At 42.1% G+C, this 14,029-nt stretch overlaps 1 protein-coding gene across 5 annotated transcripts in view; it reads right to left on the bottom strand.

The window, feature by feature from the left end:
- Positions 1-14,029, bottom strand: part of il1rapl1a (interleukin 1 receptor accessory protein-like 1a) — a 181,681-nt gene that overhangs the window by 42,607 nt on the left and 125,045 nt on the right. For all 5 annotated transcript variants that reach the window (XM_049729008.1, XM_049729009.2, XM_049729007.2 and 2 more), the window contains exon 6: positions 12,493-12,567. In XM_049729008.1, the coding sequence (XP_049584965.1) occupies positions 12,493-12,567 (75 nt within the window). The remainder of the gene's footprint in view (positions 1-12,492; positions 12,568-14,029) is intronic.

The raw sequence follows: 14,029 nt of genomic DNA, 5'->3' as shown, positions 1-14,029 counted from the left end.
CAAGCATAGAGAGTCCATTACCGCACTTGTAAACCAGTCAAAGCTATTTACCCCATGCTGCGCCTCTCGAATTACTGACTGCGCTCAGGATGCATACCGCAAATGGCAATTAAAGACGAACCGTCGACACATACACACACTTGCGCGCTCTCCCCGAGGCAGCGCTTTGGTGCAGATATACCGATCTCCATAGCAACCTAAGCTGCTGTGGGCGATGGTGGCATTAAGAAGATTGATTGTCATAAGAAAATCAACAGCGGAGCAGAATGAGGGCATTGGTAAAAACAATCGTGTACGCTCCAGTGCGGCAACTGTGGATTTAGTCACCCCGCTACTGTCTGGTCCTGCTGCTGAATGATACAGCCCCGGGAAATACAACATTTGAGACACATTTGGTTCTTCCGCCACCTCCTGTTTCCTAATCAAACCTTTCGCTGACAACAGCAGACGAAACAGCGGAAGGCCTTTTGCTCTAAAGGTGCTTCTCAGGTATTTAACCACAAGCTCAAGAGTGCTTCTACAACTCACACAGAGCCACGGATGCTTGCAAAAAGCTGCAAGGCAGGTCTCCAATGCTAGTTGGGGGAGAGATTAGTTTGCTTGCATTCACTCCTTCATTTTGTGGTCTTCTTGTGGTTTACACACTGCAGGAGATCACGTTTCAGAGGCGTTCAGAATTGTTTGATGGTGGTCTAGCCCAGTGGTTCCCAAACTTTTTCAGGCTAGCGCCCCCTTGGCTCCCCAGTGAATTCCTAGCGCCCCCCCCTCCCCTGTCCACTGACTCGTCCTACTGTACATGTTGTGTACAAATCGTCCCCCCCCACCGTCGACTGACTCGTCCTACTGCACATGTGTACAAATCGTTGGCCCCCTCGACTGACTCGTCCTACTGCACATGTGTACAAATCATCAAACAAATGTTCGAACTTCTGACTTCGGACTGCCGCCCCCCTACCGCCCCCTTCAACTTCTGACTTAGACTTCGAACTGCCGCCCCCCTATCGCCCCCTTCGTCCTCACCGCCCCCCTACCGCCCCCTTCGTCCTCACCGCCCCCCTACCACCCCCTTCGTCCTCACCGCCCCCCTACCGCCCCCTTCGTCCTCACTAATGTAAATTAAACCGAATCATAATAATCTGCAAAAGGAAATCTTGCAGTTCATTTTATGCACAAACCCCACCGAGTCTATTTCTCTTTCCGCAATGTCAAGCACAAACTTGGACATATCGCACTCCGACCAGCCTGAATTTAACGAGAGCTGCTGCTATGATTGGCCGTCGAAAAGCTACTCACAATCGCGCCAACACTGTTACGCCTAATTACATCTGTGCAAAGTCTAGCAAAATACCAAAAGAAACAAAACTCCCATCGGTGTTCACAGTTGTAGCCAGTTGACACCACCATGGATGAGTTCTAGCTGGATAATTGTTCCTCCATGATTCATCCAATCCTGCTTGTTAATCATCTTCAACATTACCTTCGTCATTCTTAAACAGCGTATTATGTTTACTCTCAAGGGGGCCCTGAAGGCAACCTCACCTTTCTGGTTGTTCCTTGTTGATGTTCATCATCTGTCTGCTAAATCAGATTGTACCAATTAACCGGGATGACTACGTTTGAAGCGGAGGACCTCAGCTGAGCCGAGCCTTCAGAGCTTATGTAACAAGAAAGAAGGCGAAGGAGAAAATGATCGAGCGCCAACCGTAGGAAGCCCTCTGGGAACGATCCTCCTCTCTCATTGTTTTCCTCCTTCTTCTGTTTCTGTCTCTTCATTTTGTTCTGTCCAGCAACACTCCCTGAAAATGTGTTGTCCTAGCATCTCTTAGTGATCTGCCTCTTTTTATTTTTTGTCCATGATGCATCACCAAAGCCCGAACGTCAAACTTGCTCGACCAAACGCTGCCACTCGATTGTCAAGAACATCAGAAGGCCTGAGTTTGGGAGTTCTCACTCTCCTTCGTTTTCATTTTTTTCCTCCCCCTGCACCTTGCCTTGTTTTTGTGGCACTTGTTTTTCTTCATCTGTCTGTTACGTAAAGGCAGACAGAAGTGGAGCAAGCTTCAAAGTGAATGGCAAAGCTGCCTTTTCCCTGCTCACTTCCCTCTTCATGCATGGCGCTCCAGTGCCAACACCATCCCCCCCTAGCCCCATCCTCATCATTTATTCTAACTTCTCCAATCCGTTCCTATTACTTACTGTAAAATCACTGCAGCATTTTTCCAGGGCTTCGGATTGTGTTACAGAAAGAAGCTTCCAGGTGGCACTTTTTTGGAATGTAGAAGACCCTCAAGCAGGAGATGGATCTCATTATTGCTGCCTCTTTCTCCTATCTGCCTTTGTTGTATCAAAAAGAGCAAAGCTGGGATGAGTAAGGAGCAACTTCCCTTTGAATACCTGTCAGTGAACCCCGACATCAGATGCCGACGAGGTAAAAGCTACCATTACCGAAATCACTTCTCTTTAAAGACATTGGCATCGCTTAAAATGGAAAAAAAAAAAAAATTACCGGTGATTCAACAAGAGTGCCCTGAGCAAACTGGATAATGGCAGATTTATTAATAACACACACACACACACACACACACACACACACACACACACACACACACACACACACACACACACACACACACACACACACACACATCTACAGTGCTTGACTGACAAGACAGACATCAAGTTAAGTAAACTCAGAATTAAAAAAACTAGTCTGGTGAACTCATTGGGCTCTAATAGCAAACCAGTGAGGTTTAAATTTCTGGCCACTTATGGACACTTTGGCAACAAGTTCAAGAGGCATCTGGGGTTGCATCTTTTCCACAAGCTCAGTTCAGCCTTCTGTTACTCCATTGTAAATTCAACTGGGGCAGGTGGTGGGAGTACACTGAGCAGGATTTGACCCTCGCTACCCCGACATTACTTCATCAAATGAGCTCCTGGGAGATAGCTTGTTTACCTGGCGGATGATTAGAAGCACCAGTGGCAAAAGCTAAACTGTGGCAGGGTTTCTTTTTCTGGACCTGGAATTGGCGGACTATATCATGGACTGGTCATCAGACTGTCAAAAGGTAATTGTGACTGGGACATCCATCCATCCATCCATCCATCCATCCATCCATCCATCCATCCATCCATCCATCCATCCATCCATCCATCCATCCATCCATCCATCCATCCATCCATCTTCTTCCGCTTATCCGGGGTCGGGTCGCGGGGGCAGCAGCTTTAGGAGGGACTCCCAGACTTCCCTCTCCCCAGCCACTTCATCCAGCTCATCCCAGGGGATCCCAAGGCGTTCCCAGGCCAGCTGAGAGACATAGTCTCTCCTGCGCGTCCTGGGTCGTCCCCGGGGTCTCCTACCGGTGGGACATGCCCGGAACACTTTCTCAGGGAGGCGTCCAGGAGGCATCCTGATAAGATGCCCGAGCCACCTCATCTGGCTCCTCTCAAACTGGGACAGTGAAAAGGATTTAACTAGTCCTAACTACTCTAAAGTAATTTATTAGACCTGTATATTAATAAGATCCTCTTTTTGTCATGTACATGAAATCTGAGCTCTGCATTTGACCCTTCACAGCAAACTTTTATTGGCACTGGACTTAACTAGGGGGCTGCTGAAGTGCCCGAGGAGCAGTTAGGGCAGTGGTTCTTAACCTTTTTCCTTATTCGTACCCCATTCAATTCACCAACCAGTTCTCGCATCCCTAACCCTAACCCTAAATAATTATTATAATAATAATTGGTTTACTTTACAGCTATAAGGCTTAATTAGCATTATCCCGAATGCCAATTAACACAATGACGTCTTGATTTCCAGAATTTTCACTTTTTTGGGTTACCCGACCATTATCCCTGAAAAATTGTAAATTTCCCCCAGGGTATCCTCGCACCCCCTAGGAAACATTCCCCCGGTTAAGAACCACTGAGTTAGGGGTATCAGTGTCTTGGTGAAGAACTGGTGTGTCCAGGGTAAGGGTCTTGGACTTGGGGTCCCCCCATTGACACAAACCCACTTGGCCAGATTAGGTGTAAAAACTGACTCCCTTTACGGTACATTGGATTGATCCTGTTCCTGCTGTCATCGTTGTGAATCACGACACTACTAACTGCCTGACAGAACAGTGACTAGAAAATGAGTAAGGCAAAAAAAAAACTTCAAGCAGGAATTGTTTCCGTGATTTTCTGTTTTAAGGTAACACACCCTTAGCTGGTTGACATTCCGCCAAGTAGAAAGTTGTCACCAAACTTTTGCTTTGCGCTCCCTTTTCTAAGACTCATCTTTTTTTCCGGAGAGGCCAACAACGACATTAATTGGGCAGTGGAGTGAGCAGGCAGTCAGATGGCTCTTTCGCAGTGACAGCATCTGCCACCGATTCAAGGCGCTGAATCGGCTCAACGGCTCCTGATAAGGTCTATTAGAAGCAGGCATGGTGGACAGGCCTGTAAAACTACAGCGACTAAAGGACAGCGGCTGACAATCCAACGACAGGTGGAACAAACGGGCTTTTGTGAATGAAGGCTCAAACGTTCCATTCTTCTTCATTTCTTTCTTCGCCTAACATTAAGCGTCTGAATGTGATGCACGGTCGTGTGTTTGGTGTGTCTTGCATGTTTCTGTGCATCCAGCATCAACCTTCACCGCAACACGCTCTCGCTTCCCCCTTCGCTTCATTTATTACGCCTTCTCCCGCGCCAGGCTCGGGAACTCGGTGAAAAATGACGAGCGCTCACACGCTTAAACATTTCGCTTTGTTCTGCTGACACACTAGTTACCGTGCCGAGCACCACGGGTCACCGAGTACTTGAGGCATTCGAGGTAAGCGGCTTGAATGATAACACCAAAAAAAAAAATGGTGCATATCAACATGACCTTTAAAGATATTTTACGCAGTGGTGTTGCATAATTAATAACAGTATGAGGAAAATATTACACCCCTTAACCCAACATAAAACGATTCAAGGCCAACTATATTTTTAACATTTTAAATTCCAAAGCAATTGAAGCATAATGCATTTGTTATTTTCACTGCACTATTCATATTTTTTCTAGAAAATCTTCAAATAAGGAAGACTAATATAATAATAATAAAATAATAAAATAATAAAATAATAAAATAATAAAATAAAATAAAATAATAATAATAATAATAATAATAATAATAATAATAATAATAATAATAATAATGAATACAATAGGGCTATTTTCATGAAAATATTGTAGTACATATATTGTCCAAAAAATGTGAAGAAGGCAATTTAAAAGCGATTTAAGGAACACAACAATGATACTGGACTGGAATGTTTCAATTTTGCACCGCATTCGGGCTGTTTTTCATTCTATCCGCTCAGCAGATAATCTCTGATGACTACACAAAACAGCAGTACATTTGCATCTAATTAAAACATATTATTTTTTTTAATGATTAAACTAACATTCATCTGTATTTTCCGAGATTCCATACTGCGCCACTTCAAAAAAAAAAAAAACGCATACACATTCAAAATGAGGCTAACTATGGAAAAAAAAAATCAACGGCAACAAAGTCGACCTAAACCATGCTGCCAGTAACTCCTTATCAGTCTCTCGCAGCAGCAGAACATTGAAAAACAAAACATAATTGTCAGTTGTGCCTCTACTTAAGAACTTATTTTACCTTCATTGTTCATTTTTCTCTAATTCTGCTTTCCAAAAATTGTGTTAAAAGTTCAACTGTTCCAATTCCAAGAGCTTTGTGTTTGGTTGTGCAAAAAGTGCTACCTTAAGTAACACCAGAAGTTAAATTCTTATGGGACAGAGTCAAAGGGTTGAAAATAATTTCCAAAATGCGGTCACACGGGTGCAAATTTCCGGACCGTAGTCGGATAAAAAGACGTGGTGTTGTTTTGTGCTACATTATAATAAAAAAAAAAAAATCAAGAAAACGGTTTGAGATGGTCTACCAGATCTATGAATGTGTGTCCATGTGGGCAGATAGTGAGCATTAAAGTGACAAGGGGCAATTCGGAGACGTGACTCCGGGTTGACCCCGTGTGACTCTCCGGAGAAATGTCAATTTCAATTTCACCCACTCGCCGGAGTTAGGTGACATGTCACAGCTGTGCTCAGCACACAACACTGTCAATCTATTGAAGAGGGGACGATAGGGGGCGGGAAAACCTTGGGAGTCTGCAGCTTCAACAAGCCATCTGATCTTCCATCATGTCTTCTACGGAGGTCAATGGCTTTATATTATAATATACATATATACATAATTATGGTGGATAAATGCACGGTTGATTTCTATTCTGGATCCGCTGCAGCAATTTTTGTGAAAAACACATTATCGGTAGCCGGAGTAGCACTCAAAAGATTGAAAAGCAACAAATGTCACGGAGCAGCCGTATGTGGCTCATTAGAATGAACAACACAGAGCAAACTGGTTATTAATTGCAGCGCTAAGATGGTGCGACATTGTGCTACTTGACATAATTAGCAATTAGCAAAAATTGGTTCTGAGATTTACTATGCAAAGCAACAACGGTGTGGAATTCTCCAACACTAGGTCAGGGCCAATTACAGGCAGCAGCTCACAGCTAGTCCGTCTGCTGTGTTGACATTAAAGGCAAAAAGGAGATTTTTTTTTTTTGTTTCACCCTTGCCAATAGCAGAATTTGTCGCTACACAATATCGAGCAACTATTTGCGGTGAACGGAGTGCCTTTTTTTTTTTTTAAAAAGTCAATAGCAGTTTTTAGTATACCGAAATCATACTATCAAATCAATACTTTAAGATAAAATGCCCCAGCTGTGAGTTGAATGAATTATTTGCTCAAAAGAAAAATTAAATGGCCTTACACAAGTGCCGTCCTTCCGCTCATACAACTTCTTAAGGCGGAAAATTATCAGGTCGTTTTTTTTCCCCTCATCACCCCCCCACCGCCAATCCCACTGTCAATCCCGTTCATACAGACCTACGTACAAATTATTTTAAATTATTATAAAATCAGGTCTTCACATTTAGCGTGGAATGTGTTTTAACTAACAAACACAATAAAGGAAAATTAAACCACAAAAATAAAAATATTGTTAAAATAATGGACAGCAGCAACTGTTAAATTATAAATCAACATGAACTGAATAAATTTCAATGGATGGAGACAAGGAAACATACAAGTACTGTTTATTTTGTTATTTGCTGTTTTTCTCATCTCACAACAGCGCCCAAACGACCAATAAATGGCAAACCCAAACAAGCTGAATTGCAATGTAAAAATGTCTATTAAGGATATTAGTGCTGCTTGGAAGTTACTTTTGGAAAACTTGGAAGAGGAAAACAGTCAACACATTGGAGTGTGGGAATGAGCGCCAAGGTTGACATAAACATTAACCTTCCCGTGCTCACAGCCAATCGGTAGATTTGCTCCGATCTATTCTGGCTACACAAGCAAATCTGCTAATTGCTGCCTGATAGAAATGAAAAATGTGCGTCCTAGGTGCTGGCGTTCTGACAAGACGCTTCAAGCGTTGTGGGTGTTACGAAGATGGAGATGATAAAGATAGATGGGAGCAACGTGAGGGAAATCAGCCATCTTCTGAGTTGTTCTGCAAATGGCTAACACATAAGCAGAGCGATGTTTGTCAGCACTTACACGTGTCCCGCTTTGTGAAAAGAATGGAGTTTCATTACTTTCCGCTCCGATACGTCCATCTGTTTGCTTTGGGGGACAGTAAAGTCCTCAATCAGTTACAATTATCACACACTTTGCGACAACTGTGTGTGTGTGTGTGACCTAAGCAGGAGAAAGAGTCACACTAATATCAGAGTCGAATCCCGTCCTCCGGGGAGCCAATAACAAAGCATCCAACTGGGAAAAAAAACCACTAGAACCTCAGTTCCTAAATGCCTCGACCAACATTTCGAGTTTCTGGGGGGGGGATCATCTTATGATGCCAGTCGCCAGTACTACACAAACCGGACATAATTTCTGCCAGGTGTTTTTTTTTTGCAAAACTTTTTGTAAACAACTTTCATCCGGAGGGTTTGAAAGTTGGAAATAACGAGCGGTCACAATGACCAGGGCTTGGATTTTTCCCCAATTCATTTAGTAGTGAGTCACATAAAGACACTGGAAAATTTTTATATTGACAATAAGAATAAAATTATTTAAAAAAAAAAAAAAAGAGTGCATTTGCCTTTGTCTGGAAAAGTGGTGTTTTAGTCAGATTTTAAAAGTAAGACCGTGGGCTAACAAGAAAATTAATATGTTTTTGCAGAGCTCCTTCAGAAAGAAGAAAAGGCCAAATGAAGTAGAAGAGGAAAAAAAAAAAGATGCATTAGAGAGAGACGATAACAGCAGTCCTACTGAAAATACAGGTTTGTGACTTCTGGTGATTGTCACGCACCGAGCCCGCTCTGCATAATCTGCGGTGACAGCTTCGTAAATGAGACAATGAAGCCTTCAAAACTGCCAAAGACCAACTGAATATCTTACTTCTATTTCCTATTTTTGGGCAAGTGGGAATTTCTAAAATGACGCCGACCCAAACAAAATTACCATGTCGGCTTGGACATAAGCGACACACACTTTTGGTTTCACACACTTCTGGTTTCACTGTCTTCCATAAAATGAGACTGCCTTGTTGAAGAGAGACATGAGAAGAGCTCCAGCTAATTGTACCAAATACATTCACTTTTAATTAAACTCCATTTTCAATTAATTGGTTTCATTTTTGGAGGCTTCTAATTGCTTTTTTCGTCTCGTATCCGGATGGTTTGATGTTAGACGAGAGTTTATTTGCATCCTGGATGACTAAATTCCTGAATTTAAATATCATCTGTTTGTCATTTATAATAGATGTTTTTTTTTTCTTACAATCGGGACTGGCAAGTGGTACGATAACCCACCAAATTGATGCTTTCTATAAAATAGATTTACTAATCTCTTGTGGAAACAATCTCGGTTATTCAAGTTGGTTTGTCGTCCATCACCTTGCAATACCTTTTGATCATCATTGCCACGTTAGAAAGCCAGCTAATTATGATTACTGTTTTTGAGAAACACTAAAAGATGAAAATGGCTCCTTGTTTTTCCCTGGCAGGCTTGCCTTTTCATCTCCCTGCATAGTGCACGCATTTTACTGCCCATCCACTAGATCCCATCAGCTTCCCACTTCATCTCCCTCCATGTCCAACTTAAAAATCCTCGAGGGCTGGCCTCAATCGGTGTGCATTCTGGCCATCGTAAATCTGCCGCAGCACCTCCATAAACCTGTCCGGGGCGTGACTTGACAAATATTAAGGAAGTGGCGATGAAATAAACAAAAAATAAATACTAGTGAGAGAGACAACTTGTTTTGCTGACAAATATTTACCTGGTGTGGAACACCGCAGGGAGTTTGTGGCAGATCCATGAATTGTATAATGTACATTTTCCTGTGCTGTCGTTTTTTTTAAACCTTATAAGACCCTAATGATGTCTGCAGTGTTTTTACTGACATCAAAGTACCGTATTTTCCACACTATAAGGCGCACTGTCGGCTTTTGAGAAAATTGGAGGTTTTTAGGTGCACCTTATAGTGCGGAAAATACGGTAAATCAAAGTCAATCAGAGTCAATACTGTTACTCAAAATAATTTTGAGATTTACGGACAATAAAATGCAAAAAAATCAGGCACGTATCTGATCTAGGATCACATATGAAAGTGTCTGAGATTGGATTTGAAAAAAGAAATAAAAATAATAATAATTGAGCCACTGTGTTTAAAAAGTCAGACAGAGTTTGTGAAACAAATCGGAATTGAGCTGCAATGAGAACATAGCCAAAGATTTTAAAATCCATCATGTTAACCCATCTGTGAGGCTTTTAGCATAACTTTAGCGTGGTGCTTCTGTTTTGGTTAGCACCTTAGTTAAAATATACTCTTTCATCTCCCTGTGTGAATGACGGCATCTAAATTAGGAATTTATTTCCCAAATCAAAGACATATCCATCTATTAATTTTGCCTTGCACACAAAAAAAATCCTAATGTCATCAATACATTGTAATTAAATTTGAAATTGAAACCAGCACAAGATAGCTATAAACAACGGTAAACAGGATAGCAATAAATCTCAGCACTAGTAATATCTGACTACGCCAGGTAATTTAATTGCAGAATAAGGATCGGAGAACTTTGCAATTCAATCACTTGCTTCCAGATGGCCATGGAGTGAAAACAAGCGTGTTAAGGGACAATCAAAAGAGTTCAAGTGCCTCTCGATGGAACTTTGCTGCCGCATTGCTCACGTCTATTGTGCTCATTCTCTTGCCCGGAGCCTCCAAGGCCGGCACGAGATTCTAAATCACCCTGAACAGACGCAGACAAGGACAAGCTTGAACCAAACTGCTGCCAAGACTGCGTCCAAAAAGTCCGCCACTGACCGATGGCCGACCGTTTGTACTATTACACACACAAAATTAGCACGCACACACATATGCAGTGAAACGTCAATTGCTGCATGGCTTTAAATTTCGGAACTGCCATGTTGGCAAATCATGCAAGTATCTCCAAACTGCATTTTGGTCAGCATCAAAGGATTGACTACTTTTTTTTTTTACTCATTTAGACGAGAAAATGCAGTGATTCTTTCCAAGTACTAGTTTGGCTTTGTTAACAGTTTTTTTTTTTTTTTTTTTTTGGGTGTCAAAATGGGAAGTGGCCGCCAGCACTCATGTGGATGATGACTAAGTCGAAGTCTTGCTGTGAGCGTTGTTAGTGATTTTAAATCTGGTTTGTTTTAGTTCTTGTTCCCCTTGATATGAGTCTCTTCTCACAGAAACTACAAATTTTAGCTAATACTAATATCTTTGCTTTTGGAATGACAGCAGGGATGTTCCCCTTGTGGGCAATGTGGGTATTTCTACATGTTAGTGCCTCTTTACATAATTGTTTACAGTGGCCAGACTTCAACTGTTGTTGGCTGGATGCAAAAAAAAACAAAACATTGTGATGGTCATTTTGCACATTAGCTCAATGTTATGTAACAATGAAGCGGAAAAGCAGATAAGTAAAAATCTACTTGGTTGTGCAATTTCATACTTGGAGTCAATTCGTCATATGTAACATTTTGCATCACATTGAGCTCATTTTATACTTGTGTGACAATGTAAGGTGAAATAGCGTGACGGGAAAAATAGTTTTTTTGCCTTTGGAGGTTTCTTCCAAGACATTTCTTTGGCATCTCAGTGCAAAGGAAGAACAGAAGGACGCAGGATTGCGCAACCTGTTCATGTATGGCTGCGCTGACATGCGAGGGTGAGCTTGTCAGGTGATCAACGGCAGCAATTTTTCACTCAGCCAATTGTGCACCCAAGCTACCTGCTCTGTGTTGGCGGCGTGAGGTGGGAGACAAAAAGCTTAACTTGCTGTGAATCATTGCGCTGTCTTTGTCTAGACCCCCACCCTCCCTATCTGCCCCTCTCCATCTTGTGTGATGTGCCTCGCCATGACAGACAGCATTCACCAGAGAGACCCCGCGCCATGTGCCTGGCAGTATGGACTCTGAAATAAAACAGCGTGCTATTGCGCCCATGCTGCATGCGTACACACGCGTGGACGACCATGTTTTGACCCCCGCGTCAAGAAGAAGACAAACAACGGCGATTGGCAGAGGCCGCTTCTCCATGTGGCGAACCAGCGTATGGAACCATGCGCCATATGGGCTCGCCATTGTTGACAAAATAGCTCAGGGGGTCTTAGCACGGACCGCCATTTGGAAAACACTAGGGATGGGGAGTCATTTAAATTGCAAAATGTTCATTCATTGGGATATTAATTGATTTATGTCAAGAGACACTAATCGAAATAAATTGATATTTGGATTTTGGATAAATGTCAGACGCAACCGAAAATGTTTTTTGGGGTAAGCGTTATTTGAATGCTCATGCCAACCTGTGAGATATTCCAATATTTTTTGCATCAATTGTTCAACAAATTGAAAGGTGAGAATTCAAACCAGGTGTTTCCTGAATCCGTGAATCAATCATTACATTTCCGTGGCACGTTTCTTTTTCATTCTGTAACTATTCCAGTCTCTCTATTTCAAACGGCCGTTGACATTTTGAATTCTCATGGCGTCAAATTGCAAACAAAATGACAAAAAGGACTATTTAATCCTATTAAAACCATTTGTTTGTTCATGGATCAACCACTTGTTGTGAATTTTGAGAAAAACAAGTTAAGGAAAAATTGTGAAACATTTAACAGTGGCTCAGTCATTCAGAGTGAGAGCGCCTCTGCTGGTTGCAACCAAGAAGTACACTCTAGTTCACCTCAATTGCTTTGAGACTTAAATAAAATTTAACAATCGATCAATCTATTAGGCCCATCCCGAGAAAAGGCCTTCCCATTTCTTTCACCAGCAAATACAGGTGTCACTCAGCTTCCTCAAGCGTGTTGGAGAGGATTTATGAAGTCTGCCGGGTGTCGTGTGAGAGCAACACAGACACTAATACTAGTGGAACAAATCTTACCTAGCTGCAGCTCCATGTTGCTAATCTTGTTTTCCAAGGGGAACAGGATCTTGGGCGGCTTGTCGGTCAAAGGGGCTGAAAAGTGGAAGAGACACACTTTAGCATCATGAGGGGGAAAAAAAAACAGACAGGAAATGGAAAATCGTTTTCACAGGATTTGTATTCGACATTTGTCCTGCAGACATTTGCAAGGGCTTGCCAGCTGATCTTATCAGCCCTTTTTCATTTTCCATACTTCTTATCGTTTTTGGAGTCATGACAGGGCGCTCCCTTGTTGACTTTAGGGGAAAAGCAGAAAACACTCTCCGCTGGTCACCTGGACAATCGTGAGGTAATTTTTAAATGGGACAGTTCGGTGACCAAGTACCAACTCTATTTTTTTTGTGTTCCCATTTGCTCTCGTCGGACCGTCTTCTCTACATTTTGTAGAAATTGTCAAAGATGGTAAACAAGTTTCTGACCGATTTAAGTCATCCAAGCTCGAGGATTTCATCCTGACATTTAAGATTAGATGTTTTTCAAGCTAATGAACTTTTGTTTTTGTATCCCCTGCAAAAAAAATAATATATATATATAAAAATAGACATCATGGGGCTTTCAAAAATGGTACTAATTGTACCGAGGCTTGCCGGGAGAGCTGCTGCTTCCTCCGGGAAATGCTGACACCACAGAGTAGTTTCACCGTTGTTAAAAACAATTGTGTGTTCGGCGAGGAAGGTCGCGGATTTAAAAAGGTGGAACATTAAAAGAACACAAAGGGCTTTCGTTGAAACGACAAGATTGAGCAGTTAAGCGGTGAATGAAACGAAATCACAGCTACGTGTAAATGCCGTGTTACCTTCACTGTCCTACTCAGTAGACAAACCAACAGTTATATTCGACTATATTACTTAGAGTACACACACTTTCCCACTTTAGCGATTAAAAAAAAAAAAAAAGATAAGCCTGTATTGAATAAAACAGACGATTCCCGGCAGCGTACTTTTCAGGCACATCTAATTATGAAGCGGTGAATTTGCAACGGCAGCGTTTTTAGGCCTTTTTCCTCCCTCCCCAAATAAAGATGCTTCCTCTGAGTATGCTCACAAGCTTTCTTCTCCGGACTTATTACCAGACCTCTCTAACAAGCCCTTTGAAAACTCAGCTCTTTTGGGAGAAAGTCCACAATGCAAGCTGCTCTTTTGGAAAAACGATGCGCAACATATGGCTTGCGGGAGGTCAGATTGATCAGTTTCTGTTTATCTGGAAATTGGTCAGAGTTTGACACAAAAAAAAAAAAAAATCCTTGCCCGTATGGTGCTTTTTTTTTTTTTTTTTTCAAAGCAATTTACTGGTATGTAAATAACCACGGTGCGTTCGGGTGACGTGGACGAGAGGGGCGGTCACAGGCTCTTAGGCACAAATGTTTGCACCGTTAATCGGTAATCAGACAGCGTACAGATACACTTTTAATTACACATCAAAGCGGTTTACATCATTATACAATGTGTGATCCTACAGCTAATTAATGCACCGAGCAAACAAATGAGGACAAGCT

Source organism: Syngnathus scovelli, chromosome 8 (genome assembly GCF_024217435.2).
Source record: "Syngnathus scovelli strain Florida chromosome 8, RoL_Ssco_1.2, whole genome shotgun sequence".
In the NCBI taxonomy this organism is placed as follows: Eukaryota; Metazoa; Chordata; class Actinopteri; order Syngnathiformes; family Syngnathidae; genus Syngnathus; species Syngnathus scovelli.
This window is presented reverse-complemented; position numbering and strand designations above follow the sequence as displayed.